Source organism: Mustelus asterias, chromosome 21, assembly GCF_964213995.1.
Source record: "Mustelus asterias chromosome 21, sMusAst1.hap1.1, whole genome shotgun sequence".
NCBI lineage: Eukaryota > Metazoa > Chordata > Chondrichthyes > Carcharhiniformes > Triakidae > Mustelus > Mustelus asterias.
This window is the reverse complement of record NC_135821.1, coordinates 81,643,923-81,659,255: the sequence shown is the minus strand read 5'-3', so window position 1 is coordinate 81,659,255 and position 15,333 is coordinate 81,643,923. Positions and strand designations below refer to the sequence as shown.

The 15,333-nt window shown below is 43.9% G+C and overlaps 1 protein-coding gene across 3 annotated transcripts in view; it reads left to right on the top strand.

Annotated features, from left to right (window-relative positions):
* LOC144509457 (importin subunit alpha-7) overlaps window positions 1-15,333 on the top strand; it is a 167,029-nt gene that overhangs the window by 93,304 nt on the left and 58,392 nt on the right. For all 3 annotated transcript variants that reach the window (XM_078238359.1, XM_078238360.1, XM_078238362.1), the window contains one exon: window positions 1,959-2,053. In XM_078238359.1, coding sequence (XP_078094485.1) covers window positions 1,959-2,053 — 95 coding nt within the window. The remainder of the gene's footprint in view (window positions 1-1,958; window positions 2,054-15,333) is intronic.

The following is a 15,333-nucleotide window of genomic DNA, read 5'->3' as shown; positions in this document are numbered from 1 at the left end:
TGTACTAAAACACCCAGGTCCCTCTGCATTTCAGAATTCTGCAGTAATTTTCCATTTAAGTAATACTCAGCTTTTATACTCTACCTGCCTATGTTTCTATGTGAACAACTTCACATTTTCCCAGCTGCCAGATTTTTGTCTACTCATTCACTTAACCTACCTATGTCCGTCTTCAACCTTCTTATGTCCATTTCACAACATACTTTCTTACATATAATTATGTCATCCGCAAATTTAGCTACCATGCCTTCACTCTCCTTGTCCAAGTCATTGATACAAATTGCAAAAAGTTGAGGCCCCAGCATAAACCCCTGTGGGACTCCACTCATCACATCCTGCCAATCAGAAAAAGACCCATTTACGCATAGTCTGTTTTCTGCCATCTATGCATGCTAATGTGTTAAACCTTACACCATAAGCTTTTATTTTCTGCAATAACCTTTTAGACACCATATCAAATACCATCTGAAAATCCAAGTACAGCGTGCCCAAGGCTCCGCTTTATTCAGAGCGCATATTATTCCTTCAGCGAACTCTAATACATGATTTTCCTTTCACAAAACCATGCTGACTCTTCCTGATTGCCTTGAGTTTCTGTTAAGTGCCTGGCTATAATCTCCTCAATGATCAATTGTAAAACCTTCTCCAAGACAGATTTCAAGCTAACTGGCCTATAGTTTCTTGTTTTTTGCCTCCCTCCCTTCTTGAATAGAGGGGTTGTAATTGCTACTTTCCAGACTGATGGAATATTTCCAGAATCTAGCAAATTTTGGAAAATTAACGCCAACATATGTATCTCTCTCACCACCTCTTTTAAAACCCTAGGATGAAGTTCATCAGGAATCTCAAACTAATCAGCCTGCACGCGGTTTGCCCAGTATTGTTTCCCTAGTGATTGTAATTTCATCAAGTCTCCCTCTCTCTACACCTCTTGGCTTACAGCTAATACTGGAATGTTTTTGCATCCTCTATAGTGAAGAAGAAGCGAAATATTTGTTAATTTCATCTGCCATTTCCTTATTATCTACTATTAACGCCCCATTGTCACTCTCTAGAGGACCAACACTTGCTTTACTTTCTCTTTTCCTTTATAATCATACTTTAATTTCTTTGTCCTGATTAACCATGTAGTCATTCTCTGCTGTTCATTCTGTTCTGATCAATCATCTGACTTGCCATTCTTGAACTCTGGAGTTTTACATCTAAAACTTTCTCTTATGTGTGCACTCTCTCTGAGCTTGGCTAGACCGTAAGTCCAGTACACTGTAGGGAGTCCTTCAGTTAACAAGAGATTTAAACTCTTTTTTTTTCTAAGAATTCCACAAAATTTTCTACAACACTAGTTGTGTTGATCACTTCTTCAATAGGAGGATTTGGCACAAATTTCAACTGAACTTTAGAGGGGCTTGGTTTCCCTTCTACTGCCAATTTGTTATCAAATATAAAACCTAAACTGTTTGAACACCAAATTACGTCTCTATAATTTAACTTACATTGACCACTTTTCCTCTATTTATCTCTCAGGCAACCTGGTCGCATGATCATTTACTGGCAGCTAGGTGCTTTACCAGAAATCATATCCTGGAGAAACCTAGTTCTTAAAGGGACCATCACCCCAAGATAAAATGTAATTTTTCCCCCAAAAGGACATGGGCCATCACAATAGAATTACATATTGAAAAAAGTACATATTGAAAAGGTCAGCCCAAGTTCAATTAAAAGATTTTGGATTATTCAAATCAAACACCTGCTAGTGCATGCTGAAATTGGAGACCGAGCATGCAAGGAAAACTCTGTGGGTGTGTTTTAAATATATGTGCATGAATAATTTTCCCTTTCTTGTAAATGGACCAATGTATAAAGGCTGCTTGAAAATTTCGAATTGCATGTATTTTTTAAAAAACACACCTGTTTAATCTCTTCAACTTGTTGTTATGAAACCTTGTGTTTATTCGTAGAGCCAAATCCTCCTATTGATGAAGTAATCAACACATCTGGTGTTGTGGAAAGATTTGTGGAATTCTTGAAAAGAAATGAAAATTGCACACTACAGGTAAATCTTTAATGCCATTCTTTTTGATGTCAGCTTGTGTGTTTGCTAATTAGAAAAGCCGAAGTGAAGGAATATTTTATTAGTGTCAACATTTTTAATTCCAAAGAAGTAGACAAGTAGAAGGAGCTGAGATATAGATCAAACATGATCTTGTGTGATAGAGCAACGGGCTGAATGACCTTGTCATGCTAAAATGTAACAGCAAAGAAGTGAGAATTATGCAGTAAGAAGATATAGCCTCTGCATTGCGTTTCATACAAAAATACCAGGTTATGATTTGTACTATAGTTTTGTCAAGGTTCGTTTTTCAGAGACCCTTGCGTACTTGATGCAAGAGCAAGACACTGATCTGTATAAGAAAACCCAGTCCTTTATTTTCAAGCAAGTACAAGCTTCCGGAGAATCGCTTTTCCAACTCAGCACAGTGTTCTGAGTTTAGCCGAGCGATACTCTCCGAAAAAGGGGGCAGTTCCCCCCCTTTATACTATTTTTACAGCAGTTGGTCGCGTACACAGTATTGCTTCACCCAAATCACGTGCTTAGCAACAGCAAGAGTAAAATACAAAGACAGTATGAGAAAAACCATAAATATGTCGAAAACCCACCCCTGGTTGCCATCGAAACTGCACGTCCACCATTGTTCAAGTGTGAGATCGCAACCGTTTCCCATATATCTTGGGACACTACTTTGCACATAAAGCAAATGTTATCGCCTTCAAACAAGGACACATTAGCAGAGTCCAGTCTAGACCGGCCTGTTCGAGCAGGAGTTTATCTACAAGGTCAGGAGCAGTTCAGAATAGGGAGTATGTGCTGATTGTCCACAAATTGTTCAAAACAACAAGATGTAGTTAAGTTTTTCAAATGGCCAAGATCATAGGAAATTAATGGGATGTTAACCCATTAACATCTCAGTTTTACAGAAAAATAATCCACGAGTTGCTTGTAAATTAGTAAATACATTCATGTATTTTCACACCAAGAATTTTGTTTTGGGATAGTGGATCACCAATATATTAATGGGATAAATTGCTAAACGTGCAGAACATTTGATTTTTATGATCATGATTTGAAATCACATTTGTTGTAAAAGTCCATGATTTGCTTTCAATTAATTACATTGAGCTAAAGACATCCTGACTAAATTAACTTGGTTTTTAGGAGCTTAATTGCTATATAGCATGTGCATGTCTGAGTATGTATGTGTATTTATAAAATAATATGTAGTGAAGTAGGTGATTGAATATATGTTTGTGTGTTTAATATTAAAAAATGACTATATCTATGGAGGTTAGTTTTTTGGGGGGGTGGAGAATGGAGAAAGAGGAGGAGGGGTTACCTTGTGTGTTACATGAATTGAATCTCCCAAGCTCATTGAGAGAGCTGGTGCAGATGCACTGGGCTAAATTGCTGCCACCTGTACTGTAACAATTCTGTGAAAAGGTCCGAGAACAAAGAACAGTACAGCACAGGAAACAGGCCCTTCGGCCTTCCAAGCCTGTGCCGCTCATTGGTCCAACCAGACCATTCGTTTGTATCCCTCCATTCCCAGACTGCTCATGTGACTATCCAGGTAAGTCTTAAACTATGCCAGCGTGTCTGCCTCCACCACCCTACTTGGCAGCGCATTCCAGGCCCCCACCACTCTCTATGTAAAAATCGTCCCTCTGATATCTGAGTTATACCTCGCCCCTCTCACCTTGAGTCCGTGACCCCTCGTGATCGTCACCTCCGACCTGGGAAAAAGCTTCCCACTGTTCACCCTTTCTATACCCTTCATAATTTTGTACACCTAGTTCGAGGATCTTAATATCTTGAATATAAGTTTGCAAAGAAAAGTTAGGAAACCATAGTTTCTGGCTAGGCTGCTTCAAATATCTGCAGGGGCATCGACTTGGGGATAAGTCACACTTCTTCCAATCCTATTGTTTAGACAACTAGCTAGTCCTCTCTCAAAAGGTTCTTCTCACTTCCATGCGAAAATTACTTTAGAAGAGTTGTCCGTTGAGATATTCAGAATATGATGGGTAGTTTATTTGATATTAGGCATTGTCATGCCACAGATACTAAATATGAAATACATATGGGTGGCAAGAAGCAGCAGTGTTGCTTAAAACAGCGAGCTATAGCCAGTCTGTAGATTCAGAGCCATGTTTGGAATGAGAAGTCAATCACAGGGAACCAGGTAGGTGATTGACTGGTGAGTATTTCCTATTTAGCTTATCTAAGCTGGGAATAAACTGGTAAGTCTTATCAGTTTTCTTTAAGGTTTATTATCAGTAAGGTACGAGCAGGGTTTATTAGCATTAATAACCTTTACCAATAGTAGTAAATTTTATTAAAAGTAAAGTTTATGCTTTGGTGGCAGTAATGAGGTGCACCCATGAGGTTGAGAGATTCGTGGATAGCATGTTTATAGGTGTGGTCACCCGGCAGGTTAAGAGTTTGCAGAGGAAAAGGGAATGAGAGTCCACCAGATGGTAAAGTAGAAATATGCAGGCATTTGCTGAGTACATTCCACTCTGAATACTGATGAGTGTGATTGTTTTTCTGGGGAGTGTTGCCAGCGCCAAGTCCATGGCACCATTGGTGGCTCAGTTGTTCAGTGGGAAGTACAAGGAAGACTGGAAGAGCAATAGTAATAGGTGATTCAGTCGTCAGGGTAATAGATATTTCTGCAACCACAGATGTGAATTGAGGATGGTGTGTTGCCTCCCTGGTGCCAAGGTCAAGATTGTTACTGAACAGCTGCAGAGCACCCAGAGAGGGGGAGGATGAGCAGCTAGCAGTCATGGTCCACATTGGAATGAATAACATGAGCAAAAAGAGGGATGTGGTCCTGCAGACAGAATTTAGGGTGTTAGGTAGGAAATTAGCAAGCAAGATGTCAAACGTAGTAATCTCCGGGTTACTCCTAGTACCTCATGCAAGTGAGTATAGAAATAGAAGCAAGAAGCAGATGAATGTGTGACTGGAAAGATGGTGCAGGATGGAAGGCTTTAGATTCGTGGAACATTGGGACTGGGTTTAGGGAAGATGGAATCTGTACGTGCAGAATAAATTACACCTAAATAGAGTTGAGACTGAGTTCCTTGCAGGGTGATTTGCTAGTGCTATTGGGAATGGTTTAAATTAATTTAGCAGGGGTGTGGGATCCAGGAGGAAATAGTGGAAAGAAACATCAAGGTGTACTGGGAAGTTATTTGGTGGGGTCAGAGGGAGAAAATTATATGCATGTATATAAATGCACAGTATGTGGATAATAAGATTGAGTACAAATGCTGATTGGCATGTGGAAATATGATTTTGTGTCAAGAATGGATCTGGCTCAAAGAAGGGCCGGGCTGATTATTAAATATTCTCGGATACAAGGTGTTCAGGAAGGAAAGGAAGAAAAGCTGGAGGAGTTGCCATATTGATAAAGGGGAGGATTGCAGTGCAGGAGAGAGAGCATATCCCAAAGGGGTCAAGGGCAGAATCTATTTGTCTAGAACCAAGGACCAAAAAAGTTGCAGTTACATTGCTCAGTGTAGTCGAGACGCCACCAAGTGGAAAGGATGCAGAGGAAGGAATTTTGAAGTAAGTTACAGAGAGTTCCAAGAATAAATAGAGTAACTTAAAGGAACTTTAATTATCCAAATGTAACCCCCTGCTGACAACTATATGCTCTGACCAGCTGAGTTAAGTAAAGCTGTACCTGGGATGTGCTTGATGTTGTAAGGGGCTACTATGTAAATGTTCAATTAGCAGGATCCTGAGTTCTTAGCGGTTGGTGTTGAGCGAGGCTAAATTTCCTATTTACCAATAAATGTCAGTACAGGCGTGAATAAAAAGGATTAGTGTATGCAGTTGCAATCTAGAGTAATAACCTATTAATAATAGCGCGGTGCCTCCTAAAATGGTAAGTATGTAAACCTTATAATAAGAAAAGGTTCAGGACAACCATGCAAAAGGAAGAGTCCCAAACTAAAAATTTCTCAATTAAACAGTTTCAACCCTGAGAAATGTTCAAAATATTACCAAGCGCTTGGATTTATAAACGTTGGGGCCCATACGTTGGTGCACATATGAAGAAAACACATCCTCAACAACACACTGCTGATACCGTTCAGTGTCTGATAGTATAGTCTCCAGTTACTCACGCAACCACCACACACACAGTCCAGAAGGGTCTGCGAGCGGGAAGATGATGCAGCAGGAAAGAAAAGTGCAGCAAGCTGTCCATGTATTGACGCAGGTCCAGTGCGCTGAAGTCTGTCCTCCTCGGCAGTGCTACTTAGCAAGTTAGCTTCAGCTAATCCTCGTTCTCTCCGTCTTCTCAGTGAAAACTACGCCCAGCGTTTATAGCTGACTGTCCCTCACCGGCAGTTTCTAGCAGAAATGTCCACGCTTGAGACTACAAGACGATGCACTTTACACTTTTTCTCAACAGTAATGAAAATAACAAACAGGACTAAACCTTACTGCCTTTCACTTCAAACTGGAAAAAACGAGTTACTAAACTGCGACAAACACGAGCTTTAACTGCACAGTAATATTTGTGCCCATACTGTGAAGTATGTTAGTCTACAAATATTATTTGCCTCGACGTTAAAACTGGGTTTTTGCCGCATGGAAACAGCTCCTCTTCCCCACGTGTGTCTCCCCACTGCAGCTTCCTCTCCCCCACGTGTGAGGCAGCTTCCTCTTCCCCACGTGTGTCTCCCCACTGCAGCTTCCTCTTCCCCACGTGTATCCCCCCACTGCAGCTTCCTCTGCCTCCCACCGTTTTTTTTCCCCTCTCCCTAAGTAATCTGATTGGCTTAAAGTGCAGCTCTCTAGAAAACGGATTGGCTTAGCTCACATCACTCAAACAAACAGTATCTGTTCAGGGTATTTGGCCCAGTAAACAGGATATTGAAACTCACAAGAAAACAAAGAACAATGGGAAATGTCTTTTTCATTAAATTTACCCATATTTCAAGAAAACACGCTCTTTTCATTTTTCTTTTATTTATCCTTTTTTTCAGACCCCTACACAAATATACTGGAATAGTAGTAGTGTAAAGGGCAGAGAGTGGAAAGAGTTTCTGGAGTGTGTTGAAAATTTTCTACAACAATGTGTTTCCAGTCCAACAAGAGGCAGAAATACCAAATCTGGTTATTGGGTATGAGCTGAGCCAAGTGGATCAAATATCAGTAGGAGAATATTTAGGGCATAGTGAACATTGTGTAATAAGGCTTAAAGTGGCTAGGGAAAAGGGAAAACTGGGGATAAATAATTAACTTGGGGGGTGGGGGGGGGGGGGGGGGGGGGACTTTAATGCTGTAAGAATGGGTTTGAGCCAAATAATTTTGATTCGAAGGCTGATGGGAAAAATGGAAGCTGAACAATGGGCTGCTTTCAAAGAACAAAGGAACCCTAGTGTCAGGGGGATTAGCAGGATAAACATGTGGGGTTACAGGAATAGGGCCTCAGTGGGATTGTGGTTGTGCAGACTCTGCTGTACTGTAGGGATTGTATGGTTCTATGAAAGTACTCCACTCACCTGATGAAGGGGCAGCACTCCGAAAGCTCGTGATTCCAAATAAACCTGTTGGATTTTAACCTGGTGTTGTGAGACTTCTTACTGTTCCCATCCCAGTCCAACGCTGGTATCTCCACATCAAAGAAAAGTACAGCACAGGAACAGGCCCTTCGGCGCTCCAAGCCTGTGCTGATCACGATGCCCTAACTAAACTAAAAAAAACTTCTGCCCTTACTCGGTCCATATCCCTCTATTCCTCTCCATTCATGTACCCATCCAGATGCCTCTTAAATGTTGCTAATGTGCCTTCCACCACCACCTCTGGCAACACGTTCCAGGCACCCATCACTCTCTGTGTGAAAAACTTCCCCCACACATCTCCCTTAAACTTTCCCCTCTCACCTTCAACATGTGCCCCACTGTAATTGACACTTTCACCCTGGGAAAATGCCTCTGACTATCCACCCTGTCTATGCCTCTCCTAATTTTCTTGCCAAGGCGAGAACCGGTATGAACCTCGCAGGCTTCGTCGCCTGCTTTTCTTGCTGTATTGAAAAACGCTGCATTTTAAAGGGGAAAGTTAGATTCACACCATCAGCTGGAAGGGTGAGCTCTAAAGATGCCGGCAGGGCCAGGAATCAAGGGCGCCCTAATCTTTGATTTAAATAAAAGGTGCCTCTTCCCCCTCCCATCTCCAAATGATCGACCCCGCACTCCCCCAACATCACAGCGTCAACATCGCACCTTCCCCCTCATAGTCATTGGCCCTCTCCCCCAGCCACAGATATGAGGGCCTGCCTCTGGCAGTGCCAGGGCACTGTCTGGCCATGTCCCTCACGACCTGAGGCTATTATCTATCTTTGCGCCCCTGGCATGGTCATCGTGACTAGTTTACGTTTTTGCGCCGGCGAGATCTCAAATCAAGATCTCGCCGGCCCAAATCCCATTTTGGCCCTCTCACGATATTTAGTGGCCATTATGGCATTTGCACCCATGGCTAGCGTGGCCACTGGATCACAGCCTATAATTAAAGTTGATACACCAGGACTGGGTGAGATGCATTCAAGTGTACTAATAACTGAATGTGGAAATTGCAAAGGTGCTGGGCACAATCTTCCAGACTTTCTGAGGTTCAGTTGTGGTGTCAGAGGACTGGAGAATTGTTACATCCTTATTCAAAAGTGGGTGTAAAGATGAGCCCAGCGACTACAATCCAGTCAGTTTAACTTTACAAACCAACAAATATAAGAGCAGAGGCAGACCATTTGGCCACTCAAGCCTGCACCACCATTCAATAACATCATGGCTGATCTGTTTATGTTTTGAGTTTCACATTCCCATCTACTCCCAATAATCTTTTTATCCCTTTCCTAAGAACTGACCCCCATTTCCACTAAGTGCTCTGTCATCTGAATGGACAAAGCATTCAAACACACACAAGAAATGGAAGCAGGAGTAGACCATTTAGCTCGTCGAGCCTGCTCTGCCATTGAATGATGCATGGCTGATCATTGAATTCAATATCCTGATCCCTCCGCAACAGGAGGGATCAGGATATTGGGATCGCATTGGGGAACTGGAACTGCAGCTCAATGACCTTTGTCTGGTTAGGGAGAATGAAGAGGTGATAGATAGGAGTTACAGGCAGGTGGTCACACCGGGGCCACGAGAGACAGACAAGTGGGTCACGGTTAGGAAGGGGAAGGGGAAAGGTCAGGTACTAGAGAGTACCCCAGTGGCTGTGCCCCTTAAAAATAAGTACTCCTGTTTAAGTACTGTTGGGGGGAGCAGCCTACCTGGGGGAAGCAACAGTGGCCGTGCCTCCGGCGCAGAGTCCGGCCCGGCAGCTCAGAAGGGGAGGGAAAGGGAGGATGAGCAAACTGACCACAGCACCAGGGTACAGGGAGCTGTCCAAGTGGGGGAGAAAAAGGAAATGTAGTAGAAATTGGGGATAGTACACTTTTGGATGCTGTTGAGGGGGGGGGGGCTTAGCAGGGGTAAGCCATGGTGTACAGGTCACTGGATCAGAGTCTGTCCTTGTGGCTCAGAAGGGAAGGGGGGAGAGGAGTAGAGGATTAGTTATTGGGGACTCCATAGTTAATGGGACGGATAGGAGATTCTGCGGGAACGAGAGAGACTCGCGGTCGGTGTGTTGCCTCCCAGGAGCCAGAGTCCGCGATGTCTCGGATCGTGTTTTCGATATCCTTAAGGGGGAGGGGGACCAGCCCCAAGTTGCGGTTCACATAGGCACTCAAGACATAGGTAGGAAAAGAGATGGGGATGTAAGGCAGAAATTCAGGGAGTTAGGGTGGAAGCTTAGGGCTAGAACAAACAAAGTTGTTATCTCTGGTTTGTTACCCGTGCCACGTGATAGTGAGGACAGGAATAGGGAGAGAGAGCAGTTGAACACGTGGTTACAGGGATGGTGCAGGAGGGAGGGATTCAGATACCTGGACAATTGGGGCTCTTTCTGGGGTAGGTGGGACCTCTACAAACAGGATGGTCTGCACTTGAACCAGAGGGGTGCCAATATCTTGGGGGGGAAATTTGCTAATGCTCTTCGGGAGAGTTTAAACTAATTCAGCAGGGGGGTGGGTACCTGAATTGTAGCTCCGGTGTACAGGAGGTTGAGAGTAGTGAGGTCATGGATGAGGTTTCAGAGTTGCAGGAGTGTACTGGCAGTCAGGAAGGCGGTTGGAAGTATGTATACTTCAATGCCAGGAGCATCCGGAATAAGGTGGGTGAGCTTGCAGCATAGGTTGGTATCTGGGATTTCGATGTTGTGGCCATCTCGGAGACATGGATAGAGCAGGGACAGGAATGGTTGTTGCAGGTTCCGGGGTTTAGATGTTTCAGTAAGTGCAGGGAAGGTGGTAAAAGAGGGGGAGGTGTGGCATTGTTAGTCAAGGACAGTATTACGGTGGCAGAAAGGACATTTGATGAGGACTCATCTACTGAGGTAGTTTGGGCTGAGGTTAGAAACAGGAAAGGAGAGGTCACACTGTTGGGAGTTTTTTATAGACCTCCGAAAAGTTCCAGAGATGTAGAGGAAAAGATTGCAAAGATGATTCTGGATAGGAGCGAAAGTAACAGGGTAGTTGTACTGGGGGACTTTAACTTTACAAATATTGACTGGAAAAGCTATAGTTCGAGTACATTAGAGGGGTCGGTTTTTGTCCAGTGTGTGCAGGAAGGCTTCCTGACGCAGTATGTAGATAGACCAACAAGAGGCGAGGCCACATTGGATTTGGTACTGGGTAATGAACCAGGCCAGGTGTTAGATTTGGAGGTAGGTGAGCACTTTGGTGACAGTGACTACAATTCGATTACTTTTTCTTTAGCAATGGAAAAGGATAGGTATATACCAAAGGGCAAGAGTTATAGCTGGGGGAAAGGAAATTATGATGCGATTAGGCGAGATTTAGGATGCATAGGTTGGGGAAGGAAATTGCAGGGGATGGGCACAATTGTAATGTGGAACTTGTTCAAGGAACAGCTACTACGCGTCCTTGATAAATATGTACCTGTCAGGCAGGGAGGAAGCAGACGTGTGAGGGAACCGTGGTTTACTAAGGAGGTTGAATCTCTTGTGAAGAGGAAGGAGGAGACTTATGTTAAGATGAGATGTGAAGGCTCAGTTAGGGCGTTTGAGAGTTACAAGTTAGCCAGGAAGGACCTAAAGAAAGAGTTAAGAGCCAGGAGGGGACATGAGAAGTCTTTGGCAGGTAGGATCAAGGAAAACCCGAAAGCTTTCTATAGGTATGTCAGGAGTAAAAGAATGACTAGGGTAAGATTAGGGCCAGTCAAGGACAGGAGTGGGAAGTTGTGCGTGGAGTCTGAAGAGATAGGAGAGGCACTAAATGAATATTTTTCGTCGGTATTCACACTGGAGGGACACAGTGTTGTTGAGGGGAGTACTGAGATGCAGGCTGTTGGACTGGATGGTATTGATGTTCATAAGGAGGAGGTGTTAGCAATTCTGGAAAGGGTAAAAATAGATAAGTCCCCTGGGCCGGATGGGATTTATCCTAGGATTCTCTGGGAGGCTAGAGAGGAGATTGCAGAGCCTTTGGCTTTGATCTTTGTGTCGTCATTGTCTACAGGAACAGTGCCAGAAGACTGGAGGATAGCAAATGTTGTCCCCTTGTTCAAGAAGGGGAGTAGGGACAACCCTGGTAATTATAGACCGGTGAGCCTTACTTCTGTTGTGGGCAAAGTATTGGAAAGGATTATAAGAGATAGGATTTATAATCACCTAGAAAGAAATAATTTGATTAGGGATAGTCAGCACGGTTTTGTGAAGGGTAGGTCGTGCCTCACAAACCTTATTGAGTTCTTTGAGAAGGTGACCAAAGAGGTAGATGAGGGTAAAGCGGTTGATGTGGTGTATATGGATTTCAGCAAAGCGTTTGATAAGGTTCCCCATGGTAAGCTTTTTCAGAAAATACGGACACATGGGGTTGAGGGTGATTTAGTGGTTTGGATCAAGAATTGGCTAGCTGTAATAAAACAGAGGGTGGTGGTTGATGGGAAATATTCATCCTGGAGTTCAGTTACTTGTGGTGTACCGCAAGGATCTGTTTTAGGGCCACTGCTGTTTGTCATTTTTATTAGTGACCTGGATGAGGGCATAGAAGGATGGATTAGTAAATTTGCGGATGACACTAAAGTCGGTGGAGTTGTAGACAGTGCGGAGGGAAGTGGCAGGTTACAGAGGGACATAGATAAGCTGCAGAGCTGGGCTGAGAGGTGGCAAATGGAGTTTAATGCGGAAAAGTGTGAGGTGATTCACTTTGGAAGGAGTAACAGGAATACAGAGTACTGGGCTAATGGTAAGATACTTGGTAGTGTGGATGAACAGAGGGATCTGGGTGTCCATGTGCATAGATCCCTGAAAGTTGGCACCCAGGTTGATAGGGTTGTTAAGAAGGCGTACGGTGTGTTAGCTTTTATTGGTAGAGGGATTGAGTTTCGGAGCCAGGAGGTCATGCTGCAACTGTACAAAACTCTGGTGCGGCCGCATTTGGAGTATTGCGTACAGTTCTGGTCGCCGTATTATAGGAAAGATGTGGAAGTGTTGGAAAGGGTGCAGAGGAGAATTACCAGGATGTTGCCTGGTATGGTGGGAAAATCGTATGAGGAAAGGCTGAGGGACTTGAGGTTGTTTTCGTTAGAGAGAAGAAGGTTAAGAGGTGACTTAATAGAGGCATACAAGATGATCAGAGGATTAGATAGGGTGGATATTGAGAGCCTTTTTCCTCGGATGGTGTTGGCTAGCACGAGGGGACATAGCTTTAAATTGAGGGGTGAGAGATATAGGACAGATGTTATTGGTAGGTTCTTTACTCAGAGAGTAGTAAGGGCGTGGAAAGCCCTGCCTGCAGCAGTAGTGGACTCGTCAACATTAAGAGCATTCACATGGTTATTGGATAAACATATGGATGATATTGGAATAGTGTAGATTAGAGGAGCTTTAGATTGGTACCACTGGTCGGCGCAACATCGAGGGCCGAAGGGCCTGTACTGCGCTGTAATGTTCTATGTTCTCCGTCCCTTCTCTTCCCCCCCCGCCCCACCATATCCCCTGATCCCTTTAGCTCCAAGAACTATATCTAATTTCTTCTTGAAATCAGACATTTTGGCCTTGAGAGCTTTCTGTGGTAGTGAATTCCACACATTCGCCACTTTCTGGGTGAAGAAATTTCTCCTCACCTCAGTTCTAAAAGATTTACTCCTTATCCTCGATCTATGACCCCTAGTTCCGGACTCCTCCATCATTTTGGTACATTCTTCTTGAATCTACCCTGTCTAACCCTGTTAGAATTTTATAAGTTTCTATGAGGTCCCCTCTCACTCTTCTAAACTCCAGTGAATATAATCTTAACCAACTTGACCACACACATCTTGTCCAAATCATACTGAAGCATCTCTGCATCCTCCTCGCAGCTCACCCTCCCACCCAACTTTATATCATCTGCAAATTTGGAGATAATACATTCAGTTCCCTCTCCCAAATCATTCATATATAATGTGAATAATTCAGTACAATCATGGCTGATCTATGCCAGCCTCAACTCCTTTTCTGTGCCAATTTCCCCATAACCCTCTATTCCTCGGTCGATCAAATACTTATCCACCTCCACTTTAAATACTTCTAATGATCCAGCCTCCGCTACCCTTTGGGACAGAGAATTCCAGAGATTCACCACCCTCTGCGAGAAGAAATTTCTATGCAACTCAGTTCTAAATGATTGGCCCTTTATCTTGTAGCTATGTCCCCTTTTTCGAGATTCTCTCAGTAGTGAAAACATCTGACCATCCACCCTGTCCAGCCCCTTCAGAATCTTGTATGTTTGAGTAAGGTTGCCCCTCACTCTTCTAAACTTCAAGGAATACAGACCCAGTCTAATCTCTCTTGACGGGACAACCCCCTCGCCCCTGGAATTAGCCTAGTGAATGTATTTTGTACTGCCTCCAATGTTACTTCATCCTTTGGTCAAATGGGATGAGCAGGTCAAATGGGATGAAGGAGTACAATATAAAGGGAAAGACTCTTAGTACGGTAGAGGATCAGAAGGACCTTGGGGTCCAGGTCCATCGGACTCTAAAATCGACCCCGCAGGTGGAGGAGGTGGTTAAGAAGGCGTATGGTGTGCTGGCCTTTATCAATCGAGGGATTGAGTTTAGGAGTCCGGGGATAATGCTGCAGCTATACAAGACCCTCGTCAGACCCCACTTGGAGTACTGTGCTCAGTTCTGGTCGCCTCATTACAGGAAGAATGTGGAAAAGATTGAAAGGGTGCAGAGGACATTTACAAGGATGTTGCCTGGATTGAGTGGCATGCCTTATGAGGATAGGCTGAGGGAGCTCAGTCTTTTCTCCTTGGAGAGACGTAGAATGAGAGGAGACCTAATAGAGGTATATAAGATGTTGAGAGGCATAGATCGGGTGAACTCTCAGAGGCTTTTTCCCAGGGTGGAAATGGCTGCTACAAGAGGACACAGGTTTAAGGTGCTGGGGGGTAGGTACAGGGGAGATGTTAGGGGTACGTTTTTCACACAGAGGGTGGTGGGCGAGTGGAATCAGCTGCCGTCAGTGGTGGCGGAGGCAAACTCAATAGGGTCTTTTAAGAGACTCCTGGATGAGTACATGGAGCGTAATAGGATGGAGGGTTATAGGTAGGTCTAGAAGGTAGGGATATGTTCGGCACAATTTGTGGGGCCGAAGGACCTGTTTTGTGCTGTAGTTTTTCTATGTTTCTATACCTGCTCCCACCACCTCCCCGGGCAGCGCATTCCAGACATTCACCACCCACTGTGTAAAAATAAAAAACTTGCCTCGCACATCTCTAAACTTTTCGCCATGCACCATAAACCGATGTCCCCTTTTTTTACCCCAGGAAAGAGCATCTGATTATCCACTCTGTCCATGCCACTCATAATCTTGTAAATCTCTATTAGGTCACCCCTCAACCTCCGTCGTTCCAGTGAAAGCAAACCGAGTTTCTCCAACCTCTCCTTTTAGCTAATACCCTCCAGACCAGGGAACATCCTGGTAAACCTCTTCTGTACCCTCTCCAAAGCATCCACATCCTTCTGATAGTATGGCGACCAGAATTGTACACACTATTCTAAATGAGGCCTAACTAAGGTTCTGTACAGCTGCAGCATGAGCTGAAATTTTTGTAGAGTCGTAGATGTTTACAGCATGGAAATAGGCCCTTTGGCCCAACTTGTCCATGCTGCCTTTTTTTTAAAACCCCTAAGCTAGTC